Raw genomic sequence first — 27,676 nt, forward strand, 5'->3', positions numbered from 1 at the left:
GCGTCTTAGAGAAGAGTTTCACAAACTTTAGACACTAGCAGTCAGTCAGGCTTATCTGTGATAGTTGTTGCAAAGCACAAACCTGCATTCCTTCCTAAAACCTCTTCTTTGTTCAAACGCGTCCTCAGGATTACAGCATTCCTCGGATTGACCTGTTTTCAGAAGTGAATGGGATGGGGAGGGTGTCCTCCTACTGCGAAGACACGGCTGAGCTCAGCTCCTATGGCCTCCCTCAGACCACGGGCTCCATCAAGATCCACTCTGGAGTGTAAGTCCAGCCAAGTTCTGCCGGATGCTTGATGCGTAAGCTGACAGAGGAGTCAGACCTGGATCTGAGGTCAGATGGTACCTTTTGGTCCTAAGTGTCCCCCCACACCTTTTAAAACGTCACAATCTGCAGCTCGTACAGTAGAAAAACTCTTCCTAGGACTCACAGGACAAAGGAGGATCAAGTTGGGTCTCAGAGACTCGGACTTCCAACTTCTCCCTCTCTTGGTGTGCTTAGTGAAATGATATAAACTTATTCTGCCCTCTGTATAGCTAAAAAAACAATCTTAGTAAACTGGAGGAGTGACAACAGCATCAGTATTAATCACTTGTGGAATCCAGACCGCATCAGTATGGAGGTGACATCAACCACCAACAGAATATTGAAGAACTTCAGTCCCTCTGGTCCCCCATAATTAGCATCACCTAGTGGGTCCGGTGGCCTGTGTGCCCCCCTCTGGGCCGGTTGGCGGGGGCTGCAGTGGTCTGGTCCGATTCTAGGCCACCTGCGTGTCCCGCACAGATGTGCACATTTTGGCCTGCAGACAGCCGTGTCCACCTGTGAGGGCAGTCCTGGCGAGTCTGGGGTTGGTAGTCGCAGCCCCTTTTAGCAGTGGCTCAACTAAAGAAATGTCTATACTTCTAAAAATGTTTGACCTGCCTGTCCCGCCTCTGCTCACGTCTGTTTCTGTGTTGTGTGTCCAGCTGGTTGGTGTACATTGATCCAGGGTTTCAGGGCTTCATGCAGGTCCTGGAGGTGGGGGAGTACCCCGTTCCTCAGAGCTGGGGCTTCCCCGAGCCGTTCATTGGTTCCCTGAGGCCTCTGCGGATGGTACAGTGAGCTGAATGTCGGCAGCACCGTTGCATTTTGGGGATTCAGTTTAACCATGTGTGTTCCTTTCAGGGGCCGATAAAGGTGGAGGGTCCCGCTGATGTCAAGGTGAGTGTTTCACTCGCTCCTGGAGGTCTCTGTTGGAGAGAGAGAGAGCGGCTTATGCTGGCAGGATATCCAGAACCTCCCTTCTGATTTATGGTGTTGATGGTTTGGCTCCTAACCAGCGGGTTGGGAAAGCATCCTCATGTCGGTGCACGCTTCAAGCTGGGGGGGTCTTAGTAACAGGAACAGCACGCTATAAACAGAGACATTTATTTACACTGTCTTTAGTGTTGTTTGACCTCTCTCTGGGTCAATGATAGAGACTGAGCTCAACACATTCTCCACCTTAAAGCTCCAGAAAGGGATTGATCAGGCCTGACTTTTAACCAGAACCTGTTCCACTGTGGGATTTAAAACAAAGGAAAAAATGGATGCAAAATGTTAAAGTTTGTCTTCAATGAGCACGAAATCCTTTATGGAGCAGAAGAAGCTGTTAGAATGAGTTTAGTTTTACTTAAGACCACCAGTGTCCAGAATCCCTTTAAATGCTACTTCAGTTTTCAAGTTTTTTGCTTCCTGGAAATTTTTGAAAGTTCTGGATGCTGCATGTCGTCTGCAAAGCTTTTCTTCCTTCTTCTTTCTCTTTCGGCTTTTCCCATCAGGGGTCGCCACAGCGAATCATCCTTTTCCACCTCACTCTATCATGGACATCTTCTACCCTAACATTAGCCAACTTCATGTCCTCTGTTAAGACATCCATGTATCTCCTCTTTGGCCGTCCTCTTGCCCTCCTGCCAGGCAGCTCCATCTCCAACATCCTTCTACCAATATATCCACTATCCCTCCTCTGAACATGTCCAAACCATCTCAGTCTGGCTTCTCTGACTTTGTCGCTAACACAGGCAACATGAGCCGTCCCTCTGATGTACTCGTTCCTTATCCTGTCTAAGAAGAAGCTGTTAGAATGAGTTTAGTTTTACTTAAGACCACCAGTGTCCAGAATCCCTTTAAATGCTACTTCAGTTTTCAAGTTTTTTGCTTCCTGGAAATTTTTGAAAGTTCTGGATGCTGCATGTCGTCTGCAAAGCTTTTCTTCCTACTATCTTAAGATTTTATTTGTCGTTCAAATGTGGAATACAGTGATCCCTCGTTTATCGCTGGAGTTGCGTTCCAAAAATAACCCTCGAAAAGTGAAATCTGTGAAGTAGTCAGCTTTATTTTTTTATTATTTTACAATGTAATACCGAACTATAGAATGAAACCAAAAACCAAAACCTCTTTTAAAGCCCATAATTTGTTTAAAACAACAATTTTAATATAGTAATACAAGGTTGGAAACACTGTCACTCGCGTATTTTCACAGTCCCAGGTGTGCCTCTTCGTCCTGACTCCGCTCCGCTGTAGCGTCTGTTTCTACTGAAGGCCCAGGAGTCTTGTTCCGAGAGAAGAACTTTGTGATGGGTAGTTGTTGGCGCTCTTTCTTTTTCTGAGCAAGAAGATTTTTATAAACGGATTTGCCACCTTCGGTTATATTTGATAACTGCAATGAACGACTCATCAAAGGGTCCCATTCTTGTGCCGTGCGCTGAAGTTCAGTGGCCAAGTTCAGTGCACAATGCACTGTAAAAATATCCACACTGTAAAAAAAATCCGTGAAGCAGCGAAGCCGTGAAAGACGAAATGCGATATAGTGAGGGATCACTGTACACTTTAAATGAGGAAGTGACAGCCCTGAAAGAAAACTCCTCCTAAACTTGGATCCAACTGAAGACAATCCCGTCTTTCTGTAAACCAGGCGCTGGTGTTTGAGAAGCCCCACTTTGAAGGGACATGCTTGGAAGTAGACTGTGACGTCTACAACCTACTGGAGCAAGACGAGGAGGAGGAGGAAGCAGACAAAGCTGGAGTGAAGAAGACATCCTTGTCTGGAGTGGGGTCTTTAAAGATACTCCGGGGTCTGTAAGTATACCTGACGACCGGAACCTTCTTGGCCCTCATCGGTTGAACAGCCTCAAACACTCCAAGCTGTCTGTTCTTGTTCCTAGCTGGGTGGGATACCTGGAAGCAGACTTTGAAGGTCAGCAGTACATCCTGGAGGAAGGGGAGTATTCTGACTGCAGGGACTGGGGAGGGTCAGAGGAGGGGCTTCTGTCACTGCGACCTGTGCTGGCTGTAAGCATCTTCTCTTTTGGTTTCATCTCTCACTCAACATTTCCTGGTTTCAAATATTTCACCGTGGTTCTTCCAGGGTTTCCAGGCCCCCCACGTTGAGTTGTTCAGTGACAGTGTCAACTTTGGTGGGAGGGGACACAAGGTGGACTTGGTGGGTCCTGTCCTGAACATGGAGGCGAATGGACACAGCACCAGAACCCAGTCCATCAACGTCACCAGCGGAGTGTAAGTCGGACCACATTTCATCCCAAACAAAGCGGACACAACTGGAGCAGGTGTCCCATGTGGAGGGGGCCAGAACACCTGTCGACAGGTGCAGGCGTCTCATTGGCTGGGAGTGTTTGTGTGCAGCGATTCCTTCAAGAGGTTGGACAGCAAAATCTAACGTCATCAGCTTCTCCAGGCTTGTTTGAGGATTTTCTTTCTATAGATAATTGTTGGAGGACGGTAGAACAGCGTCTGACTGTCATTGGTATCATCTGATAGAATCGTTGTTACTTGAGTCAGATTCAAGTTAGTACTCAGACTCTTGGGAGTTTCTCACCAACATTTGTGTCCATGTGTGGATTTTCTCACCATGACAAACTCGTCCACACTGGAAAACATGTAGAAACTGTAATTTTTCAGCCTTTTGTTAGACGTTTTTTAAGAAAGAAAAGCCAGACCTGCATAAAATTAACGGTGCCTTGTTGAAATGGACCTGGAAATGTACTGATAGAGCAGAATGAAAAACATTTTTGTCCTTTTCCTGCAGACAATAATGCTGTGGTGTGCAGGTACAAGGGGGGGGGGGGGGGGATACAGTTAAATCTCTTTATTCTAAAATCACTAAATGGTCTGGAGTTCAGTTTATGAAAATATAAATGAAATACATAAATAAAAGTTCCTAAACGCCGTTTTCAGCGGTTTGAACCAAAAGTGACGTCACATGGGGGGCAGGCTGGTCCACAGCTTGAAGCTACAGCAGAGGAGGTCAAGGTCCCTGAGGACGATGGAATCGTCTTCACGTTGGCTTTTATAACTCCGCCCACCTGTCCCCGCCTGCCGCCTGACTCACCTGTGTCTTTCTCAGAGCCTTTGTCCTTTTATGATGTTTGCCTTGCAGTTAAAGTCAGAGATTGAATCCGGGACAGAAATCTCCTCGCCAAACAAACGTAGACAAACTATGATCATCAGAAACATCTTTAAAGTTTGTTGATCAAAGTGATTAAAATCTGTTTGCTTCTGTTCTTCTGATTAGGCCAAGTTTCCATTTTTATGGAGGTTCTTAAAAGTCAATAATGAAACGGTGATAAAAGTTATGGTTTCATGGTCTCCCGTGTGTCCTGCATTGGTCTTCCTGCCTCCCATGAGCCCATGTGTGCTGTGACCTGAGGAGTTGTGTCTGTTTGTGTAGCTGGGTGGCCTTCGAGCAGCCCGGCTTCAGCGGGGAGCTGTACGTCCTGGAGAAAGGCCTGTATGCCTGTCCCGAGGACTGGGGGGCGGAGAACGGCCGGATCTCCTCCATTCTGCCCGTCTTTCATGTAAGACTGTTGGACTGAACATTTTCCTCTGAGTCTTTGTGGTTGCTGAGAGCTTCCTCTTGTCTCTGCAGGACATGCTGTGTGGATCATCAAAGTTCAAGGTCTGATTTCCTCCGTCAGGAGTTTTGACCAAACGCGCTCTGGAGGGAAACTGAGGCGCATTGGTGTGTGTTGCAGGTCCAGCTGTTCTCTGAAGAGGACTTTCGGGGACGAGAGCTGACTCTGGAGGACAGCGCTGCTGCGCTGGACGAAGACTTCACCCCCCGGTCCTGTAAGGTCCTGCTGGGCAGGTAGGGTTCCAGTGAGACTTGTGTGCTGACTGAACGGATGGACCTTTTACCAACCTGTGTGTGTGTCGGTGGTTCCAGCTGGGTGGCATACGAGGGAAGCCAGTTTACAGAGAACATGTATGTTCTGGATGAGGGGGAGTACCCCAACACGGACGCCATGGGGCTCCTCCTACCAGACTCCAAGCTCAGATCCATTCAGACGGCTGGAAACGTGAGTGTGCTTGGCAGGAATCAGGACACGTGTGGCCTCGTCTAACCCCTGAGGACTGAGTTCTGCCCCGGTTCTCTACTGCAGGAGCTGTCTCTGCCCTCCATCACCCTGTTCAGCAAAGGTGGCTGCCGAGGTCGCAGAATGATGCTGACAGGCGGCGCCGTCAACCTGCAGAGGGAAGGCATGGATCTGCACATACGCTCCGTGGTGGTCGGGGGGGGCATGTAAGTCAGCTTTTATGTTTGGAGGCTTGATGTCGTTGCTTCTACAGGACCAGGAAGCGTGGAACAACAACGATCACAGCTAAACCCAGATTCATGACGGCTAAGCTAACCTGGTCTCACTGCAGTCATGTCTCTCTGAATGGACTCCATCTGTGGTTTCTGCAGGTGGGTGCTGTACGAAGGCATCAACTTCAGAGGTCAACAGCGGCTTCTGCGGCCAGGTGAAGCCAGAGACCTGTTCGTGGTTACGGGCTGGGAGCAAATCGGATCCCTTCGTCCCTTAATGCAGGTGTGGAGGGAGAGGAGTATGGCTCGGTCATAAACAGTTGAACACATTTTCCACCTCCAGAAGATCTTGTTTGACTCCCAGCTGCAGCTTTTTCGGTGAACCTGCAGTTCCTGGACTTGATGGCAGGTTCTCTGTTGTGGTGTTTCCCCCCCTGCACAGCCTCGGGTGTACTTCTGTCTGCGAAACGGAGCGACGGGATGTCTGATGACCCTAAACGGAGAGGTGGACGACATCAAGCTGATGAGAGTTCAGGCCGTGGAGGACACGGGAGGAGCAGAGCAGGTCTGGCTCTATCAGGATGGCCACGTGTCACCAAAGGTAACGGTCCGATCGCCATCGTGTCTTGGTGGTGTTGGGTTCTGGTCTTGACCCGCCCGCTCGGTCCTCAGGTGGCAGAGGATTTGTTCCTGGGCACAGCGGGCGGCGTGGTGATGGCCGGAGCCCGGCTTTGTCTTTCCCCCGAGCGAGGCAAAGATAACATGCTGTGGAGCATCACCCAAGAAGGGCTGGTGCATTGTCACCTCAACCCTCAGCTGGTCCTGGAGGTCAAAGGTCAGTGAACACCACATTTCTGCAGCTGCAGTTCAGATTCAGGGGAGTCAGTAGGATTTTAAGTGCTGAGCAGGGATGAAGCCAGAGGATCTGGAAGGTTTTAGGACTGTGATGTGTCAACACTTACAGCAGTGACAAAAGTAACACAACAGCTCCATCTGCTGGTGGGCAGAGAGAAGTGCAGCCAGGAAAGCACTTACATGTTTGGGCCTCAAATACGTACTTCACTTTTATTATATTAAATACTATAGACTATAATGTTTGTATCATGTATATATAGAATGCATATTTGCCCTAGACATGTTAGTACAGTGGGGCACCTCTGTTTTGTCCCACTTTAATAAATGGGAGAGGCTTTTCTCATAGGTTCACTTCAGAGAATACAGGAAATCACTTTTTATTCTTTTTAATTAGGAATCAATCATGTTCTAGTAATCCTAGAGCTGGACCTGCATCAGACCTGAGAGGCTGTCATTCGGAGTCTTTCTTGTGTTTGTTTGTCTTCCAGGTGGGAATCAGTACGACAAGAACCAGGTCATTCTCAACAGTTTCAGTGAAAGCAAACGGAACCAGAAGTGGACTCTGGAGATCCTGTGACGCCAGCGAGTCTCGGGAGCAGCGCCGCAGTCGTCCTTGACGACTGTCCGTCTCTGTGATGAGAACAAGATGCTGTCGGGCTCAGAGCGAAGTCCACAACCTGGACGGTCCACCTTCAGGCCCGTCCACCTCAAAGCCGTCTGTCAGGTCGCTGGAGCGTACCATCGGGCGAAGGCGGGGTTCACCCTGGGCACTCCATCGCTGGGTTAGAGCATTTTGAGGCCTTTAAAGCATTTTTTCTCTTGTAGACCATCATTTTTTTAAATCACACCAACCTTTTTTTTTTACTGTGTGCAGCAAAAACTGTTGAAAAGTCACTCTTCTGTTTCCTTTCTGGTACTTCTGTTTCTGTGGTTTTGGTCTGTTTACTCAGATATGAAGCTCTCAAAGACCAAAGAACACACCGTCTGTGCCTGTGAACACTCCAAAGACGTTTTAGATAAAACTTCAGTCCAGTTTTAGATCTATTTTTGTAAAGGTTTCATGTCCGTGTCCTTCAGGATTGTTGCGTTCTGCTGTGAAGGCTCAGAAACGGTTGTGTCTCTGCTGCCGATTGTAAATATCTCACATTAAAGCGACTTGGAATAGAAGTTCTTTGTTTTTTTCATCCAAACTGGTCCAAATGTGGGGTAAATGTGAGCAGGTTGAGTCTGTGCTTGGCTCACAGGTCAGAGGCCTTGACCTTTTGACCTTCACCTCCAGCAAGAGGACTGCTCTTCTGGACACAGTGGACCTTTGTGATTACGTGAGTCCATCTGAAGCTTTCATTAGCTCTAGTTCCATTAGCTGCCACCTTTGTAGAACATGACTTCTGTCATGTCAACAGTCGTTGAAGAATCATTCAAGCCTCCTAACCTCAGCTGGAAATCTCTGGGACTCTTTCCAACAGAGGCCTTTGACTCCTGAATCTATTTCCAACTATCCAATTCAATTTTATTTGTATAACCCAAAATCACAACAACAGTCGTCTCGATGGGCTTCGAAGTGAAACATGAAGTCAAACGGATCATGAATACAAAGAGTTCAATAGAAAAATACTAAAATGAACTAACAAACTGACTAAGCTATACTGGCATCCCTGCCCTTAGACCCCCCTTCGCGGTAAGGAAAAACTCCTAAAAAAACGGATTCCGGAAAAAACTAAGAAACCTCAGGGGTGCCCACATGAAGGAGGGATCCTCCCCCAGGACGGACAGGGGATTTACCAGAGCTCTTAGAGAAGAATTAACTTATCTAACTCGTGGTTTGATGCATTTCTGCATGGATAGTGGTGAAGGGTTAAGGCTCGAGCTGCTGTTCAGAAAACAGGATCAACAGTCTCAATACAATACTGGTTCTGTTAGTGAGGAGCTACAGAACTTTAGGATTTGAATGCTTCAGTACTTCTTCAGCACTTTAGTACTATCCTTTTAACCCTTGTGCTATCCTAGGCACTTTAACATTTGGAGTTGGGTCATCCAGACCCACTAGACAGTGTGCTGAACCTTTTCTCTTCAATGATTTGTGATCTTCACTGGTGTCCATGGATTACATGAAATCTTTCCACCTTTATCCACCTTTGTCATGGTAGGGAGAACACGTCAATGGAAGGGGGGGGTCATAGGATAGGACAAGGGTTTAAGTTTAAAACAATGGATCGTTCCATCCTGTGAGGACTGGAACTCTGACCCTCAAACACAAACTGGTTTTCCCGTTCCCTTATCCCGAATCCTTTCCTTCATGCCGTTCTCTTATTCCCACCAGGAATTTATGAGGGGCAGGTAGAATATCAGGGGGGCGTTCTGAGAGTTTGGGGTCTCATATATCCTAAAAGACCCTAAAATTCTCAGAACACCAGGCCGTCATTCATCACGCCCTTTGACCTTTTTAACATGTGTTGAAAACTCTTCCTGACACCACCCTCTGTCCTTACCGGACTTGGGACATGCACTTTGTTTTTGTAGTACAGTGTGTGTTTTGTGGGCCATCACATTCGGGGGGATTTTCCCAGCATCTAGGGGGCCATGTCCCCCCTCCCCCATGCCTACATCCGGCCCTGGTCCAAGCTCCCCCTGACACGGCCAACAGGGAGGACCCAGAATGCCCTGTGCACGTTTATTCAGGTATAGAGCCCACGTGCACGGCTGCTGAGAGAAGCTCCTTTATTTTTGTTTTCCAGAAAAACAGAAAAGACGAAGTTCAGCAGCTGAACAAGGAATTTCAGAAAAACAGCAGCAATGAGGAGAAAGCGTAACATCCTCCCAAACAGGATCCCACGTGCACAGCGTGCTCTCCAACAGCTCGGGGGGTCACGTTCCCCCTGTGCTGACCCGGACCACCGTCTTCCCTCTAGCATGGCCCTTCTCTAGCTTCTGGAAGGCCTGAGGGACCTGGCAGAAGCTGAAGGTCTCCTCCACCACAGGCCGGATCTAGAGAGGGAAGAGGGAAGGTTCAGTCAGTGCCGATTCCCTCACCCACCCTCTGAAGGTTAAGTCGTCTGGACCTTCCCCCAAATTAAACCTGCTCTGTAGTTCAGGAGGAGTCGTGATGACACCAGACTGAGGTCACGGTTCCAATCAGAAGCTGCCACTTTGGTAGAAAACCGCCTGAATTATACAGCATTAAGCATTTTGGAGGAGTCTTCTCGGAGTTGTAGTTCCACTGCTGTAGCGAGTCTGGAAGAGCTGTCCTCCTCACAGCTGTTCAAAACGTTCTCTCTAACTAGACATGCAGCTACAGAGTCCTTTATTTTTTATTATTATTTATTCCTCCATGAAATAGTTGAATAAAAACTGGAACTTTTATAGATTTTCCTCAACTGATAACCAGAAGCTGGGTTTCTGTTCAGATTTCCTCTGAGTGAAGAGGAGCGCAAACGTAGAAAACACAGAGAGACGGACACTTTTTCTAGAAATGTTTGACGCCAGATGATTCAAGCAGCTTTCAAAGTAAAAGCCTCGTCTGTGATTCATGTAGCTTTCAAAGTAAAAGCCTCGTCTGTGAACCAAAGGTCCATTTACATTTCAGTAACAGAAACCTTTCTGGGTCAGCTCGTACCTGTCCCTTGTCCACCATGTCTCTGATTTCATCCAGTGCAGGACCACTCGGGGCAAAGAATCCCCAGCGATAGTGGACTCCTCTGAGGAGGTGCTAAAGGAAAACCAAAAGAGCAAAGGCGGGAAAACATGAAGGAAACGTCTCAAGCAATTGTCTTTGTAAAAGTGCAAAAAGAAACGTGGACGTCACTCATTTACAGGCTGTTATAGTAGGACTAAGAACGCCTCATTGAATCGACAAACTTTGGACTCTGCACTTGTTTGTGTTCTCCCTGTTCTCCATGTTTTCCCTGTTTTCCGTGTTTTCCCTGTTTTACGTGTTTTCCCTGTTTTACGTATTTTTCCTATTCTCCGTGTTCACCCTGTTCTCCGTGTTCACCCTGTTCTCCGACGTCCCCAGCAGAAGCAGGCAGACCCGTTCTATGGCATGCCCTCATTGGATCACATGGGACCTCAGCGTTAGAAATAAGGGGGGAAAATGGTTGTCATTTGGTTGTCCTCCCCAATTTTTGGTTGTCCTTGGATAACAATATTCAACAGCAACAAACCCTACTCAGATGTCAGCACTTACATCTCATTTCTTCTATACATCTAATATCAACTGCCTCTTATGATGGACATTTAAAAAACTCTTTAAATATTAAAAACAAACATTTTACTAAATATTGAAACCTCTGGTTACACAAAGCATTGCCAAAAACTTGAAACTAATGTCTTTATAACTAGTATCTTTACACAGATTTAAATATATTGGTTCTTTTTTATCTTTGGTTTTGATAATTGTTGCTTAAAGAATTTAAAATACAAAGACTGTTGTACAAATGTAGACTATCATATCAATCCCAAGGAAAAAGGTTTTTTTCAGCTCATGTCAGTCTGTTCTGTTATGAGTGAAAGTTTTAGTGTTTTATGAATGTGTTTTAAATCTTCTGTTAATGGGCCGATTATTTTGAACGTGTTGCTCAATACATTATTTGAATAATCTTTATTGAAAAGTGCACATGTAGAAACAAAGGATTCGCTAGCATCCACGCACTTCGTTTGTCAGTGGAAAGAATTTGCTGCATAAGACTCAATTCAGAGGTTGCCAAAAACTAACCTTTGAAACTTGAAAAATAGTCGAAAAATACCAAAATGTTGAGTAAAAGACCAACCAGGTTGTCACACGGATAACCATCAGGCTCATTTTTGGTTGTCCTCCGTGAAATCTGGTTGTCTCGGACAACAGGATAACCGCGTATTTCGAACGCTGGACCTGCAGAGAGCTGGTCCATAAAGTCCAAAGCTTCATGTTTGGTTGGGTGAACTTTCCTGTGATGACACTTTCATCCAGGAAAAAAATTTTAATTCCACTGAACAGTTTTGCCTTTTATGCAAATTGTTACAAGGTCAGACAAATATCAAACTACGAGCTGATGGGAAGAGAATAATCCCACCTCTATCAGGATATGCAAAGTCAAATGAAGATAACGTCGACACATGAAGCATGAACCCCGTAGAAAACACACATTTTAATAGAAGCTTCGCCGCCCAGGCAGACGGCGAGGAAATAATAAAAGCAGCCGAGTCATTTCCTGGACCGTAAACACAGTGTCTCTGTCTGCTGAAGCGTATCTATGCTGATCATTAATGACCTTTAGCTTTTGGTGGAACAGCTGGTCTGCTGTAGATCTTAGCTACAAGCAAACACCCACAAAGGGCATCTGGCTAAACTGCAGAATGCTCCAAAAAAGCTTCTTGGAGGGATTTCTTCAGAGTGAATAAGGCTGGTTGACCGGAGACGATGTGGTTCTTCTGACAAACTCAGAAGAGAATCTTTCTGAAGTTAAATGTCTGAGAACCGGCCCGTTTCATCTGTCATGTTTCAGGATTAAACTGTTAGTAATTCTGAATTTTGTTCAGTAATGCTGACAGCTTTCAAGCACCTCCGGGTCACAAGGCCGGCTTACCTTGAGGGCTTTGGAGGCCAGCGTAGCTGCAGTCTGCATCATGCCGTCGGCCACGCCCAGCCTGTCCATGTTCTGCATGAAGGGCGTCACAAGGGTGACATACTTGGACCCACTCCACGGTTTCAACAGCCCCAGCGCCCAGCGCTCGGTGTCCCCCCCAATGTTGTCCAGGATCAGGTCAAATCTCAAAAGAGCAGAAGAAGAAGTGAGCCGACGCCTCAGCGATCCACCGCGCTCGCCACAGAGAGGCTCTCACTTTTCCAACCCCGAGAGCGAAACGTCAACAGGTCCGTCCGTGTAATCCACCACATGGTCTGCCCCCAGCCCCCTCACAAACTGCTCTGCATTCTGGGAACAGGTCACGGTCACATGGGCTCCCCAGGCCTTCAGGAGCTGAAAACACACCGGGTCACTCCATCAACACGAAAATGAAGACAGAGGTTCGTCTTCCAAGATTCTGAAGAGGACGAAAGTCATAGAACATTCCTGAAAATGTCTTTTCTAATCATGACAGACATGAATCCACTCTGGATGGAACAGTGTTGAGCTGCAACTTCACCGTCACTGACATCATGGCAAGAATCCAAAAGATAAAATGTTGTAAGGCTGTTTTTGGTACGATTTCATCTCAAATTCATCTCCTGGAGTCAGAATTAGGAAAAAAAGGAGGCCCCCCACCCCCACCCCACCCCCTTACTGCTGGATGACATTGAAGACATCTTCACACCATCTATTACTTCAGTTTGTGAAGTTCCTGAAACTATTTTTATTCTCATCAGCTGGTTTAGACTACAGGCGACTGACTGACAGCCCTCTCCTCATGGGGGGGTACAGGGGGGCTTTTATCTGCGCTGAAAGAAGAAACTAGTGATGGAAAATAATCAATCATTTCATAGAGGGGGGGTAGAGAGAAAAGACTGATTAGAAATCAATATAGAAGAAAAAAACTGTTTTTATCTGACGTCTTCATGAAGTTGGGACTTCCTCTCTGTTTAAATCTAAACATCATTTTTTCAGATTTTCTTTGTAAAATAATGGAATCATTTGGTTGGTAGATTTGTTTATCTACCATCTCGTCTGGTGAGTCAGAAATGAGATTTTCTTCTCCATTTAGGAAAACATACCTGTATGGCAAACGTCCCCACACCCCCAGAACCTCCAAGGATCAGAATCCTGCAGAGATTCAGGACAGTTCAGTGATTAAAGTCCTGTAGTGTCGCTGTCCCCCCAGTGGTGCTGAAATTCAGACTGGAATCATTCTGACTGCAAATGAGGGGGTTCTAGTGATGTTCTGGTGGGGTGTTCTGGTAGGGTTCTGGTGGGGTTCTGAGGGGTGTTATGTGTGGTTCTGGTGGGGATCTGGTGGGGTTCTGGCAGGGTTCTGGGGGGTGTTATGGTGGGTGTTCTGGGGGGTGTTATGGTGGGATTCTGGTAGGGATCTGGGGGGTGTTATGTGTGGTTCTGGTGGGGATCTGGTGGGGTTCTGGCAGGGTTCTGTGGGGTGTTATGGTGGGGTTCTGGTGTGTGGTACTGGTGGGGATCTGGGGGGTGTTATGTGGGGTTCTGGTGGGATCTGGCAGGGTTCTGCTAAGGTGCTAGTGGGGTTCTGGGGGGTGTTATGGTGGGGTTCTGGTGTGTGGTTCTGGTGGGGATCTGGGGGGTGTTATGTGTTGTTCAGGGGGGGGTCTGGTTCGGGATCTTGTAGGGTTCTGGCAGGGTTCTGGTGGGTGTTCTGGTGGTGTTATGTGGGGTTCTGGTGGGATCTGGCAGGGTTCTGGTAGTGTGCTAGTGGGGTTTGGGGAGTGTTATGGTGGGGGATCTGGTAGGGTTCTGGTGGGGTTCTGGGGGGTGTTATGTGTGGTTCTGGTGGGGATCTGGTGGGGTTCTGGCAGGGTTCTGGGGGGTGTTATGGGGGGTGTTATGGTGGGATTCTGGTAGGGATCTGGGGGGTGTTATGTGTGGTTCTGGTGGGGATCTGGTGGGGTTCTGGCAGGGTTCTGTGGGGTGTTATGGTGGGGTTCTGGTGTGTGGTACTGGTGGGGATCTGGGGGGTGTTATGTGGGGTTCTGGTGGGATCTGGACAGGTTCTGGTAAGGTGCTAGTGGGGTTTGGGGGGTGTTATGGTGGGGTTCTGGTGTGTGGTTCTGGTGGGGATCTGGGGGGTGTTATGTGTTGTTCAGGGGGGGGTTTGGTTCGGGATCTTGTAGGGTTCTGGCAGGGTTCTGGTGGTGTTATGCGGGGTTCTGGTGGGATCTGGCAGGGATCTGGTGGGGATCTGGTGGGGATCTGGGGGGTGTTATGTGTGGTTCTGGTTTGGGTTCTGGCAGCCCCTCACCGTTTGTTCCCACACTTGTCCTTACTCAGTCCTCCCGTGTTGACCAGAGCTGACCAGGCGGTGGCCGCCACGTACGGCATGGCTGCTGCCTCCGTGTGGCTCAGGGACTTTGGCTTCCAGGAGATCTGCCAACATCACAGCAGAAGTGAGGAGCGGCGCCATGCAGCACAACAGAACCTTTGATTTCTGGAAACACAAAGAAACTAAAGAACCAAACACACTGAAACCATGAAGACATTAGGGGAACAGAGACCTGATGCTGGGGTAGAAAGATCCAACTCCACGCGTAAAGGTCAGACACTCACCATCTAAACACAGAGGCAGAAATGTGATGAGCCGTACCTCGTTTGCACTCAGCACCACAAACTCAGCCAAGCTGCCCTGTTTCCACGGCGGGATGGCAGCCCAGACCTGAGAGGAAACACAGCATCCCCTCAGAACGGCGTTTCTCTGCAGCAGCAGCAGTTCTCAATATTCTGTTTCATTAGCAGGGAAATCTCAACCAGTCTGGAAGCAGAGTAGCACTGAATACAAGGTTTTGGTTTCTAACCAGGATCAATAGACAATATTTGACCAGAAGTCTGTGGAATATTTAAGAACATGGATGGGAGCAGAAACACTCATTCCTCTCACAGCTCCAGTTCAGTTTAGTGATGTGGAGATTGGATCTGCAGAGCGAGCAGCCCGATCAGAATCAAGCAGAGCCAAGCGACGGGGAACGACCTTCCTGAGGTTTGGGGTTTCTGTGACGGATTTCAAAGACCTGAGATGCTTGGGAATGTTCTGTTCTCCAAATGTGAGATTCTTTGTTACCAGACTGACAGGCTGCTACGATCAGTCAGGAGACGGTCAACATGCTGCTCTACTAAACACAGGAGGTGTCCAGGAATCCTGCAGTCTGACGCAAACGTGCCTGCATCACGTTTGGAGCTGCACAGCTGAAACGCCATCAGCTCCGGCTGGTCAAGCCGTCTCAAACTCAGAAATCCTGGAATGACGTCAGAACCACAAGAGCAGCTCAGCTTAGCAGCTCGACGGCGGATTGCAGAGCTCATCCTGCTGCTCTCATCACAGACTTGGTCACCGGTGTAGGTACAAAAACTGTTCGGCCTGCAATAAGTGCTCAGGGGCCTGACACTAATGATGATGTCACACTACGGTAGCCCCACTAGGACAAACTACGTAGCGTGGAGATCTGCTCGGGTTCTACACGTTTTCATTTCACGTTTCCTTTTGTAACCTAAAGTTCTTTTCCCTCATAAGTTGTGTCTGACATTATTCTTTGTAGTGTTTATAGAGAGATCTTGCCACAGCCCACTTTGTAAAAAGATCTGTGGCTGTTAGAATGAACCTGCTGCTCCACAGAGAGAACCGTGTCTCTGATCAGAGCAGCTGGAGTCTCGTAGCTTCGTGTTCGCAGGCAGGGAAGGTGCTTTGTTATAGTGTGCGGTCCGGAGGAGGGTTCTGACCGCAGTCCGTCCGGCCGCTCTGCGTGACGCGAGCGTTTGCAGTCATCTTTAAATTATCAAGATGCCGTTTTTACCCTAAATCTAAGAACCTGTCGCTTTCTAGGACATAGTTTCTGCAGAGCGGCAGGACTTCATAAGAAATTCACCTCTGACTTGCTGTTGACGTGGAAGTATGCCACTACTCATATCCCATCATTGCTTACAGTCCCCCACACCCCCAACCAAACATTAGCAGGACAACAAAAGTGACAATCAGCATCTGATCTATCCAGCCGTCCAGTTCTGATCCAGATTCCAGCTCAGACCAGCAAAACAAAGACGTTCATGGATCTGTTTGTCTGAGAGTGGATGATCAGAAAGGGGCGGATACTTTGGCCCCGCCCACTGTAGGTTGTACGAAACAACTACAAGTTTTTCCAGCTTTTTCGGCTGCTCCTGATTCACAGCAATTTTCATAAATACGCAGAAATGCCGCTTTAATCTTAGTTTACATGTCCTCCATCATGAGAAATGCTACAAGAACATGTTAAACCACCAATAACACCATCTTCATGGGAGTGGCTCTCGAAATACCTGAACTATTCCTAACAAAAGCCATTGAACTGCAGCTTCCTCTTTCTAACATCAACCTTCTGCGTTGCTGCATCGTCTGCAGAGCGGCCTCATGTCTAACGTCACAAACTTTGATTTCCAAGCATGTGTTTCACAAGAACTCAGTCCACCTGTTCCATCTCACCTGCTGGAAACCACCTGTACTGGCTGCTCAGAGGACCTCCACAGCCTCTTAAATGTCTGAAGTGACCTGGGGGCCATGAGGGCTCTGATCCAACAAACAGCATTTTCTAAGAACATTAGAAGTTCTCTCATTTAATGTGTTTCTATCCAATCTTCTGCTTTTTTTCCTTTCTTTTTTTTACCTCATCTCTCTCTTGGAAGTATTTGACCCCCAGGCCGCACTCCATGATGACCCCGGACACATCCCTCCCCAGGATGAGCGGGAACTCACTGCCGGACCGCGAGATGCTGAGAGGATCCCGCTTCATGGAGAGAGTGGCGGCACCGTAACCACCTGGAGGAACCAAAAGCTCAGATTCACCAACACAACCGGTCTGTTCATTCCCTCTGCTTCAGAGATGAAAGGGTTCCGCCTGGCGCGCGTGCCGCGGACGTTTACCTCTCATGCTGACGTCCAGCGGGTTCAGGCCGGCGGCAAACACCTTGACCATCACCTCATTGGGGAAGGTGATGGAAGGGAAGCTGGCGTTCCGAGTGAACCGTAAAACGTCATTGCTGCCGTATTTGTCAATGACCCAGGCAGGCATGACATCCCGGCACCTCCTGGAGGTACTGATCCGCCTGCTCTGGTTCTGGAGTCTGGTAGGGGGGTTGCGCGCGCACGCTTTCCTCAGCGGAACCAGCAGACGCGTGTGCACGAGAATGTTGGCCGAAGTCATATTTACACGTTTCCAAAAAAAAAAAAAAAGTACACGTTTCCAGAGGCGAGGAGGGGGCGTGTCCAGCCACCACTAGCTAACAATCATTGCCTCGAGAAAAGAAAAAAACTTAAATATGTACTTTATGCGTGTTTATATATGTGGTTCGCTTCAGTTCAACGACCTTAGCTTGTGGAGTTTCGCTTCTTCCGTAACCGGCATCCGGACCAATGGTTTGGACAGGAGCTCTGCTCGTCCACCAATCAGAGCACTCGTTCTTCAAAGATTGTCCAATCACCGACGGGGACGTTCGGGGACCGGAAATACCCCAATCAAAATGGCGACTCTCTGGTGCAGCATCCTACTCCGTTCGTAAATGTGAGGTTTTCCCAAACCCAACATGCTCGGCTTGACCTTAAAGGAGGTCAGTATCACTAATCTCTGCTTTTCTGTACATATACACTATTTTAAAAGATGGTAGTTCACTGCGCTCGTGCTTGTTTCATGTAAAATAATGATCCCTGTGGAAACGGCGTGAATTAAAGTATTTATCGTAACTCGATCTCTTGTTTTAAACACTGGATTACATAAATAATAATTCGCCTAAAGTTTTCAGTCCTTAAAGTTTCTCTTACAGCTCAGTTTTGTTGGTCAAAAACGCTACTGAAGCCCACGAGGGACAAACGAGGAAAACCAAAATAACACTGTTCAAACACACTTAAACATCTCTTGTGTGTTTGATCAACGGAGACTGAATCTGACCAGATCAAAGCAGAACATTAAAAACAAAATAAGTATGGAGCTGAATATAAGTGAGATGAAAAAAGGGAAACGGGAGGAAGAAGAAGAGTTTTGTTTTTGTTGGGATATCAGTGCAGCATCACTGTGTGTAAAATAAAAGCTGCTGTTGAACATTCAACACAGAATTCAGAGTATGAGACTGTAAAGGATTTCACCTGAAAGCTAAAGTTGAAATAAAGTCAGCCAGAATGCAGATCTCTGTTTGGTGAGAATGACTGGATGGTCTGCAGGCCGTCGGCATGTGTGCTAGAGGACTTTCAGGTGGTGGTCTTTGGTCCTCAGGTGTCCTTGGCATTCAGGGAGGGAAGAATATCTCCAACTGAGCTTTGCAGGAAGTGTCTAAACCGCATCAAGAAAACTCAACACCTGAACGCGTACATCACTGTGACGGACGAGCTGTCGCTGACGCAGGCCCAGGAGTCTGAAAGGCGGCTGCAGCGAGGTGCACACGCATGAGCCGTGCATGACGTGTCCCACAGAAGCTGCAGGCTCTGGCTCAACCTGTCTGTGTTCAGGTGTCCCTAAAGGTCCGCTTGATGGGGTCCCCTTTGCAGTCAAGGACAACTTTTGCACTAAGAATGTCAGGACCACATGTGCCTCCAGGATGCTGAAAGGTCTGCGAGCTCAGTTCAGCTCCTGTGTTCATCTGTGTCCATGCTTTATTGTTAAGCTGCTCCTGTTTGTCACAGACTATGTTCCACCATTCAACGCTACTGTCGTGCAGAAACTTCTGGACCAAGGGGCCGTTCTGATGGGGAAGACCAACATGGATGAGTTTGCAATGGGGTATTTACTAGTATGTGGTGTATGGGTCATACGGTAGTTACTTTGGACTTTCTTAAGTTTGTAAGTGTGTGCTGGTCCTGAAATGAAATTTGAAGCCGTGTGTGCAGCTGTATGTCTTCCACGCAGGGCGGGCAGTACTGACGGGGCGTTTGGACCTGTGAAGAACCCGTGGAGCTACACGGAGCCCTACAGAACGCTGGCAGGCCCAGAGGCCGACTGGGTCATCGCTGGAGGAAGTTCAGGTGGAAGCGCTGCAGCTGTGGCCTCGCTCACCAGCTACCTGTGAGAAAGCCGCTTTCCAGCTTTATGGAGAACCTGTCAACCCAGCGGCTGTGGTTTAACCAGCGTTCTTGTTTCTGGTGATGTTTCGGCAGAGCTTTAGGATCAGACACGGGTGGCTCCACCCGTAATCCTGGCGCGCTGTGTGGCGTTGTGGCCTTCAAGCCCACTTACGGTCTGCTTTCACGACACGGTCTCATCCCTCTGGTCAACTCCATGGATGTCCCTGGCATTCTGACGCGAAGCGCCGGAGACGCATCCGTGGTTCTAAGTGAGGACATGTGATCACGTTTACACGAAATTTCAGTGCTGAGGCTGATATTAAATCCTGAAATCTCACCAATCATCAAACACTTCAGGCCTTTTCTGGTTAAAAGAAGGTGTACTGATAATGAGAAATAGAATTCTATTGAATGGATTTCATTGTTTGCGATTAGAAACACTAAGGACTCAATTCTGAACCAAGATCTAGACTGTTTTCTAAGTGGATGACAAACGACACTGATGTGGACTTTAAGCTATTTATTTAATACCTTTTACACACTTCTGTCAGTGGATGTGGAGTAGTGAAGGGGCGTTTCTGCATCTAACTGACTGCACCACGTGGGGGTGCACGATATGAGGAAAACTCGCAATATGCGACATTGGTGATTAATATTGCGATATTGATATAATTTGCGGTATATATACAAATATCAAACCAACCAAAAACATAATTTCCATTTCAATGCAACAGGATAAAAATGATACTCCAAATGACCCTCGTCGACGTAGGAGGCAAACATCAAACATAAAAGGGCTCATCTGATTGATCAACAATGTAAACGGGTCCTTCCGATTGGTTAAATGCATAAAGGGATTTATTACATTTATTCAATATTTCAAGCTGCCATGAGTTTGTTTTAGCACTTTTAACCCTTGTGCTATCTTAGATGACCCCCCCCCTTACATTGACGTGTTCTGCCTACCATGACAAAGGTGGATAAAGGTGGAAAGATTTCATGTAATCCATGGACACCAGTGAAGATCACAAATCATTGAAGAAAAAAGGTTCACAGCACTGTCTAGTGGGTCTAGATGACCCCACTCCCAATGCTAAAGTGCCTAGGATAGCTCAAGGGTCAAGGTAACCATTTATTGCGATTTCCGCCGTCTTTTGTGGTATGCATATTGCACAACTTGATGTCGCGATAACGATAAATTTGCGGTATATTGTGCAGGCCTAGCACCACGTAAAGATGGTCCTCCTCCAGATCTATTTCACGACAGGTGTGGGAGGAGCCATGATGCTCGGGACACAGAAGTGCACGCTCAGCAACTGTTCAGGGCTACATAGAAAGGAGGAGAACGCTGTACACAAAGGGCTGTGCCTAAAAGAAAAGCCAAAGACCAAAATACCATGTTAGAGAAAGATGTGGTTCATTGTCTGGCATTTCCCATCAGCTTTCACTGATCCGCTCAGGTGGTTTGGCAGAGGTTTTTACGCCTGATGTCCTTCCTGACACAACACGGTATTTTATCCAGGCTGGGGACCGGCACAGGGACACGCAGACTCAGGCCCTCTGTGGCTATATAGTCAGCAGCGTTGAAGGGTCTTGCCCACGGACCCACACTAGATGAAGCTCATTTTGCACCCTGGGAGTCAAACCCGGGTTTCACATTAGCCAGTCCTGCACTTAACCAACAGACCGCTAAACGAGAGAGGAAGAGTGCCGACATTATTTACGTCAGCACTTAAACCTGTGTGATGTGCAGCGATGTGTCTGCAGAACCTCAGGCTCTGGCGGTCCCAGTGCTCTCATGGTGTCGGCCGCCTCCTCCTCGCTACAATCGCTGCATGCGTGTGGACCGAATGTTTCCAGAAGAGGGCAAGTTATGCAGAAGAGGGGCAGCCGTCTCTGCATGTGCTACATTGATCTGTTTGCAGCCCTACCTCTGTGTGTTCCTCCTGACATGCCTGTACTGCGTATTGATCAAACGCAAACATGAATCCCAGTGCAACAGTGTTTGTGCTTTCAGCTGTCTGTAGTCGCACAAAGGATCCAGCTGTGAAAGTAGCCATGAGGGTCACATGGCCCAGCGGGTCCCCGCCCTCTGCAGGGTCATTAGCATGTAACTAGAGGTTGATCTGCTGTAAAACTCACATAGCTGTTCTTCACGTTGGCAGTAACTGTGTTGTCCACAGGTGTCCTCCAAGGTGTGGACGTCAGAGACTCCACCACAGTTCCTGCTCCTTCGTCTCATGCAGAGCTGCCTGAAGAGTTTGATGTCAGGAACCTCTGTGTTGGCATCCCTAAGGTGAGTGTTTGAAGTGGTGTGTGTTGGGAGGACTGCTCAAAGACGCACGCCGCGGTACCGGACCATCCACTGTATAGAGAACTGGCCCCCCCATACAAAACATCTCACCTCTAGCTTCTGCTAAATGAAGCCTATTCAGTCACCTTTTTTTCCGTGATACAGACGTCGCCATGTTGGAGCCAGACGATAGTGATTGGACTGAGTCACGTCTCTATGGCAACTACTGTCTCCAATCAGGAGTGAGCTTGTAGAAAGGCCACACCCCTTCCACTGAAAGTGTTTCAGGAGAATCTGTCAAACGTTTGAGGTTGGGGCCAGCGGGCACCACATGCTTTTACTGAGGCATCTGATTGGTCGGTTTATAAGTGGAATAAGTTAAAGAAAGAAAGAAAGTCCTGAAAAAATGAGGATTATCCAGAAGATGTTAAAAAAAAGTACCAGATCCAGAACAGTTCTTCTGACCAATAGAACAACTGAAGAACAGCTGTTTATCTCTCTGTCGACGTCTGTGGGAGTTTTGATTCTTGGAGTCACTTCCTGTTTGAGACGTCAGGGGGGCGGGGCCACTCAGTTCTCTAATCCAGTCAATGGACTCATCAGTTCTGCTGCTTTCTTTCCAAACATCTAAATGTTAGATTCACTGGCGGTTTTTCATTGAGGGGGGGTTTAGTAATGAAGGTATATTGATCCTTTGGTGAGTTTTTAGTCGCAGCAGAAGGAAAAAGCAGCTCAGTGCCATACTGCATTCCAGTTTGTTTCATTTTAGATTTTTGTGAATGTTTTCTCTTGTATAGAAAGCTTAATGATGTCATACAGTATTGACCTAGAAAGGACATCTTTTTCCTGTAGCAGCTGAATGACTAGGGCAGGGGTGTCAAACATACAGCCCCCGGGCCGTATTCAGCCCGCCAGATGGTTCAGTCAAGAGTATTAATTAATTATAAGGATGTATGAGGTTTAAAAAGAAACAAGAACGTTTCTAGTCCATTCCTGTGACGAGTTAAGATTTTGTAAAGAAAAAACTGAAATGCGCCATTCCACCACTAGGGGGAGCAAAGGAAAAGCAGACCAGGTGAAACAGCACATCTCTACGTGGCCGACAGGGCTCACACTACACACAAAAGAAAAAACGCAAGGCATTACTCGAAGCACAACGAAATTACCCGCAACACGACATAACGACATAACCGCAGCAACGACATAACCGCAGCAACAGCATTAACCTCAGCACAACGGAAATGAGGACTTTTTTTCCTACCGGCGGAAAAAAAACAATTCAGTTTCAAACTATTCGGCGCTCCTGAGGGCTGCATGATATTTGGACAAGATTAGGGTGTTTTCTTACTAGATAATGTAATTTCTTACAAATATACGTTTGTCTAAAAATATAAATTTACCCAGCTCTCCACATAGCGACCTCTGCATCTAATGCTGTTTGTCTTTTTTTTTTAAATTACGACTTTTAAGCCGTAGACTTACAAGAAAAAATTCATAAATTAACGAGGAAAAAACACCAAAGTTTTCCGTTTATCGGAGCCAAGCTAGAAGATGAAATATGTGGAGCATTTTGTAAAGCTTTATTTCTGGATAGGTTTAAAAAAAACAGAGATTCTGAACCTTTTGGCGACTCAAAATCAGATTATTGTCAGTGTAGCCGTCTTTCCAGGGTTCCGTGTCAGGAAAGCGGAGTTTTATATGATAAGGAGCTCAGAGACACATTTAGGTGTAGAGGACCACTGCAGCCTTTATTCTCCTTTTCATTCACATACCCTGAAGTTCATCTGTCCCCCTTACGTCATGAACCTGTCATCCAAACACCAATACGGAAGTAAACAGTGTTACATACGCCCCCGCCTCCAAATAAAACGTCCTGTTTCAACAAAACAAAGTTGAATGAAAATGGTCTGTTATATTAGCACTTAAGTCCAAAACGGCGACTGACCGCGCGTGTATGCGGTCCACACCCTCACACGCGCTCTCCCCCCCTCTTCCTGCATCGCGCAAGCACCGGTTTCAGCACGCACACACACGCGTGCGCGCGAGAACGCACGCACACACAATCACACATCCCAAAATGCTATGTTTCTTTTCCTGTTAAATATTTTCCGTGGGTCTTTAACAATCTGTTTACTGTACTTTAGATCTGTGTTGTGTGCAAATACTTGGTGCAAATACGCCACATCATCAGCAGTGGTGGATGTGTCATTACTTTTTATTAATAAGTAAAAAAAGGATGTCCCTGTCACAAGCCACTCATTTTCATGGCACTATTTAAGCACTGGTTGTTGTGTTACCGCAACATTTTGTCATTAGTTGATGCTTGTGTCTGTCCATTTTCAGAGAATGAAGAGAAATTCAACATATAGTCTTATTTTAAGAATAAAAGTGCAGCAGAAGGAGTGAAAGAGATGGTAGGGGAGCAACAGAGGAGTAGTGAGGAGGAGGAGGAAGATGAGACCGAGCAGCATGAATGACAGAAGAGAATGAGGAAGACAAAGATGAGACGGCATCAGAGGAGGGACAGTCAGCATCATTGGTCAGAGAAACAAGGCAGAACTCAGCATAAGCAGGGGCTCCACCTGTTCCTGGACCAACTGGTGAAGTTAGAATTATGTTACCCTAATAATAAAAAATTTTCATGATTATTAGTCTGAATAGAAATGTCAACAGATATAATTAATAATTAGAAGGATATTTTTATTATTATTTCAGAACAACAGATTTCATTTTTTGTTTATTATAGATATCTCTCAGTCAAGAGCCTAACACCCCAAGCAGACACACCAAAGCATTAAATATAAAAATATATATATATATATATATATATATATATATATATATATCAGTAGTAGTATCTACTAATGGTATCTACTAGTATCTATTAGTTATTATACTAGTAGTATCTACTATAAGTTTATGTTCTACAAAATATCAGTAGGCATTGATCTTTCTGTTGGTTTTCTAAAGGTTGTTTTACTACGTTTGGTAGAATGAATTTTAAAAATATAGCTCATGGTTTTTGTGTGCCACCCCAAGATTTAATGTGGCCCCCCACTGGCCACCCCCATGAAAAATTTCTGGAGGCGCCACTGTGCTCACCTCCACTTTAATCTCGTAAAATTACGAGGCTTTTTTTCCATACACTTGCTTACGGAAGAGGATTAGGGCCATGGAGAAAGAAAAAAATAGGGCATAGAAAATTCTGACCTTTTTCTCAAAATTCTAAAACTCCGTCGCACCGAATAGTTTGAAACAGATTTTTTTTTCCGCCGGTAGGAAAAAAAAAGTCCTCATTTCCGTTGTGCTGAGGCTAATGCCATTGCGTTTTTTCTTTTGTATGTTGTGTGAGCACTGTCAGCCACCGTAAATCTCTGCATGTGCTAAAAGCAAAACCTAACAGCTCTGCCTCTGGGTAAGATGCAGTTTGGTTCCCCGTGAGCCTCACCACTGTTCTATTGCTATTAGAAGGATCTGTAGGGACACCCTAATGTTCAAAATGTTGTCAAAAAGAAAAGAAGGTTGAAGTGAAGTGCTGAGCTATCCAGTGACAGACACCTGATTGCAGACAAGTTGGAGCAAACATCCAAACCATTTTCAGAGGTGAACTTATGGAAAAATGCTGAAGGCTGCAGAAGGGTTGTTCCACAAAAAGCAGGCGACCTTTGCCAGCATGAGTCTGTCAAGGATCACGATCAGATCCAACATCTCTGAGAGGTGATGCCACAAAATTCAGGCAGAAACCAGGAAAAGATTCTTGGACATTTCATTGTTTTGCTCACTTGAATGACAGTAAATGTGTTTCTGATCAGGATCTGAATCCTAATAGTGATGGACAGGTGAAGTTTCAGGAGAGAAAGGAGGTCAACTCCAACTTCTAATGTTCACAAATGTTTGCAAGTTTAATTTAGTTGAATTTTTCATTAATTCGCACATTTACATTCTAGGCAGGTGTTTCATTTTTCTCTGTAGCCTCTCTTGAGTTAATTATTGGGATTGTTTAAGCGTCAGATGTAAAATATTCATTGTGTAAAACAGAATAAACCAATTTCTTTTAAGTGAAATGCATTTTCTTTTAGATCCATTGTCCTCTGTGAATGAATGTGTCATAATAACTGATTAGTTACTATGCTGGTTGAGGCATTTTTTCCAACTGAGTAAACTGATTTTTGCTTTTATGTTACTGGTCCGGCCCACTTAGGATCAGACGGGTTGAATGTGGCCCCCGAACCAAAATGAGTCTGGACTAGGGCGTTGGTGGTCCAGCTCCTTCTTCCCTGGTCTTCCAGAAGTGCTTTCCTGTTGTGTCCAGAGTGTCGGTGTCTTTGTGCCCCTCAGCAGTGACTCTGGTTAACATGCTGGTGCTGTCTAAACCCCGGCAGGAGTACCACGCTCTGGGCCTGTCTCCGGACACTCGGGCTCAGTGGAGCCGTGTTGCAGACCTGTTTGAGGCGGCTGGCGCTCGCGTGGAGCAGGTGTCCCTCCCCCACACCCAGCACTCCATAGTGTGTTACCACGTCCTGTGCCACGCCGAGGTGGCCTCCAACATGGCCCGTTTTGATGGCGTGGAATACGGTAGGGCCTGAGCTGCCGTGTGGGGAGTAGAAAGCGTCATGTTGGGTTTTAATGGCGCTGTGACTCTACCAGGTCACCGGAGCTCGATGGACAGCTCGACAGAGGCCATGTACGCCACCACACGACACGAGGGCTTCAACGATGTCGTCAGAGGGAGGGTTCTGTCTGGGAACTACTTCCTGCTCAAGCAGTGAGCCCCCCGCCCTGTCTCTGCTGCGGTTTTTGGGTTTTTGGAAAAAGTCACATCCCCTCTTTGACCATTTCAGGAACTACCAGCACTATTTTGTGAAGGCCCAGAAGGTCCGCAGGCTGATCTGCGATGACTTCCGACGCGTGTTCGCTTCAGGCGTTGATGTGCTGCTGACTCCCACCACGCTGACAGACGCGGCTCGTTATGGCGACTTCACACAGGAAGATAACCGCACCCGCAGCGCACAGGAAGACGTCTTCACGCAGCCCGCCAACATGTCAGGTACGAGGAAGAAGAGCAGGAAGTGTGGGATGTTCAGAGCAAGTCAAACAGATGACGAAGGCTGAAACACAAACAGACTGACAGGATGTTTGCAGCTTTTACTGTAGGTCAGGAAGGATCATAAATGCTGAAGCACTCGTCTGATCCTCATGTTCTTCACAGTATACATTGTGGAGTTTGGCATCGCTTGGTGAGGGCTGTGACTTGTACTCAGGAGCAACTTTTCTTTCCTTTTGGCATGGAGACATTCTTCTTGTTGTCCCTTTTCCCTCCTGTGATGATGTGAGACAGTAAGTCATCAAAGTGGGTCACAGAGACGGGGAGGTGCAGATCCCGCAGTACAGAAGGTTAAAAATTAAATGAAAGAACTCAAGAACCCAGACATGGAGATGTGACAACCAACACTTTTGGAGGAGTTAAAAATAAATGACCCTGACCTTTCAGCGTCATCCGTGTCCTCCGCGGATTCAGCCAATGCTTCAATGTAGCCACTATAGGCTGAGAAACAGACGGTAAGACGGTAGCTTCTCCCACAGGCGTCTAGCTTATGAACACATTTTTGGACAAGCGTTGGCATCGACTTGGACCCATGAATGGCGTTGGGTTTGAACTCAGCATCACCAGGCTTGGCAGTTAGTTCAGAAGCGTTGCGCTTTTCTCCCAACTTCTACTCTGAAAGAAGGACCAGGAGCTTCAGTAAAGGGCTTTAGAGTGAAACGTGTTCCTGGTTGTCACTTAAAGCAGCGTTAGCATGTATTTCTGTGAACTCGTCTACATCAGGTTTGCCTGCAGTCTCGGTGCCGACGGCCTTGTCCAGCCGGGGGCTTCCCATTGGTCTGCAGCTCATGGGCAAAGCTCTGGACGACCACAGGCTGCTCGCCGTGGCTCAGTGGATGGAGCGGCAGGTGGGGTTTCCCTCCATCGGGGTTCATGACGACTACAGACAGTGCAGTGACACCAGCAGCACCGTCCAGACTTCGGCCTAAGTGCAGCTCTGCCAAACGGACACTCTTTTTGTCCCAAACCTCTGCAGCTTTAGGGAGAAGAAGCTGAAAACATCTGCAAGTGGCTTTCTGACAGGAAAGTTCCTTTATATCACATCCATTTGCAAGAACACATACAAACAGCAAAATGTACAAATGTATTTATGAATGCACTGTGACTGTAGTGCAATAAAGCAGAGGTACAGATACTTCAAGTGAATTTCTGCTCCTTTTTACTTGCAGTGGTTTAGCGTTTCTCACA

General features: G+C 47.0%; 3 protein-coding genes across 5 annotated transcripts in view; 2 read left to right on the forward strand and 1 right to left on the reverse strand.

Annotated features, from left to right (window-relative positions):
* crybg1a (crystallin beta-gamma domain containing 1a) overlaps positions 1-7,592 on the forward strand; it is a 49,871-nt gene extending 42,279 nt beyond the window's left edge. For both annotated transcript variants that reach the window (XM_078940358.1, XM_011490655.3), the window contains 15 exons: positions 129-268; positions 973-1,099; positions 1,172-1,207; positions 2,940-3,103; positions 3,190-3,316; positions 3,393-3,541; positions 4,713-4,839; positions 4,911-4,940; positions 5,017-5,129; positions 5,208-5,340; positions 5,425-5,564; positions 5,730-5,853; positions 6,013-6,171; positions 6,243-6,405; positions 6,914-7,592. In XM_078940358.1, the coding sequence (XP_078796484.1) occupies positions 129-268; positions 973-1,099; positions 1,172-1,207; positions 2,940-3,103; positions 3,190-3,316; positions 3,393-3,541; positions 4,713-4,839; positions 4,911-4,940; positions 5,017-5,129; positions 5,208-5,340; positions 5,425-5,564; positions 5,730-5,853; positions 6,013-6,171; positions 6,243-6,405; positions 6,914-7,002 (1,821 nt within the window). In that variant the 3' untranslated portion in view covers positions 7,003-7,592. The remainder of the gene's footprint in view (positions 1-128; positions 269-972; positions 1,100-1,171; positions 1,208-2,939; positions 3,104-3,189; positions 3,317-3,392; positions 3,542-4,712; positions 4,840-4,910; positions 4,941-5,016; positions 5,130-5,207; positions 5,341-5,424; positions 5,565-5,729; positions 5,854-6,012; positions 6,172-6,242; positions 6,406-6,913) is intronic.
* Positions 7,593-9,126: 1,534 nt separating this feature from the next.
* On the reverse strand, positions 9,127-17,440 carry rtn4ip1 (reticulon 4 interacting protein 1). 2 transcript variants are annotated; one of them, XM_004082677.4, is made up of 9 exons: positions 16,965-17,440; positions 16,708-16,859; positions 14,664-14,732; positions 14,322-14,446; positions 13,111-13,159; positions 12,243-12,379; positions 11,987-12,170; positions 10,039-10,131; positions 9,127-9,410 (listed from the first exon to the last, which is right to left on the reverse strand). In XM_004082677.4, exons 1-9 carry the CDS (start codon positions 17,242-17,244, stop codon positions 9,291-9,293), a joined length of 1,209 nt encoding a protein of 402 aa, XP_004082725.2. In that variant the 5' UTR covers positions 17,245-17,440; the 3' UTR covers positions 9,127-9,290. The 2 variants fall into 2 exon arrangements, with proteins under 2 accessions (XP_004082725.2, XP_023807812.1); XM_023952044.2 differs by lacking the exons at positions 9,127-9,410; positions 10,039-10,131 and adding an exon at positions 11,687-11,891 and having other exon boundaries at positions 16,965-17,434.
* Positions 17,399-27,623, forward strand: qrsl1 (glutaminyl-tRNA amidotransferase subunit QRSL1). Its single transcript, XM_011490621.3, has 11 exons — positions 17,399-17,647; positions 18,307-18,466; positions 18,540-18,638; positions 18,714-18,810; positions 18,937-19,092; positions 19,185-19,360; positions 21,275-21,387; positions 25,767-25,959; positions 26,032-26,149; positions 26,226-26,431; positions 27,212-27,623. Exons 1-11 carry the CDS (start codon positions 17,624-17,626, stop codon positions 27,415-27,417), a joined length of 1,548 nt encoding a protein of 515 aa, XP_011488923.1. The 5' UTR covers positions 17,399-17,623; the 3' UTR covers positions 27,418-27,623.
* Positions 27,624-27,676: the final 53 nt, after the last annotated feature.

The sequence above is a fragment of the Oryzias latipes genome, chromosome 22, assembly GCF_053564925.1.
Source record: "Oryzias latipes strain Hd-rR chromosome 22, Olatipes_Hd-rR_3.1".
NCBI classification, from domain to species: domain Eukaryota; kingdom Metazoa; phylum Chordata; class Actinopteri; order Beloniformes; family Adrianichthyidae; genus Oryzias; species Oryzias latipes.

What these genes read in the sequence shown, in the direction of transcription:
- rtn4ip1 (XM_004082677.4), bottom strand. Translation starts at nt 17,244, where the DNA reads ATGACTTCGGCCAACATTCTCGTGCACACGCGTCTGCTGGTTCCGCTG. An exon ending in GACAAGTGTGGGAACAAACG is followed by an intron (nt 13,160 to 14,321) that starts GTGAGGGGCTGC and finishes GAATCTCTGCAG; the next exon opens with GATTCTGATCCTTGGAGGTT. An exon ending in TGGGGACGTTTGCCATACAG is followed by an intron (nt 12,380 to 13,110) that starts GTATGTTTTCCT and finishes GTGTGTTTTCAG; the next exon opens with CTCCTGAAGGCCTGGGGAGC.
- qrsl1 (XM_011490621.3), top strand. Translation starts at nt 17,624, where the DNA reads ATGCTCGGCTTGACCTTAAAGGAG. An exon ending in TGAAAGGCGGCTGCAGCGAG is followed by an intron (nt 18,467 to 18,539) that starts GTGCACACGCAT and finishes GTCTGTGTTCAG; the next exon opens with GTGTCCCTAAAGGTCCGCTT. An exon ending in GCAGCCCGCCAACATGTCAG is followed by an intron (nt 26,432 to 27,211) that starts GTACGAGGAAGA and finishes CGTCTACATCAG; the next exon opens with GTTTGCCTGCAGTCTCGGTG.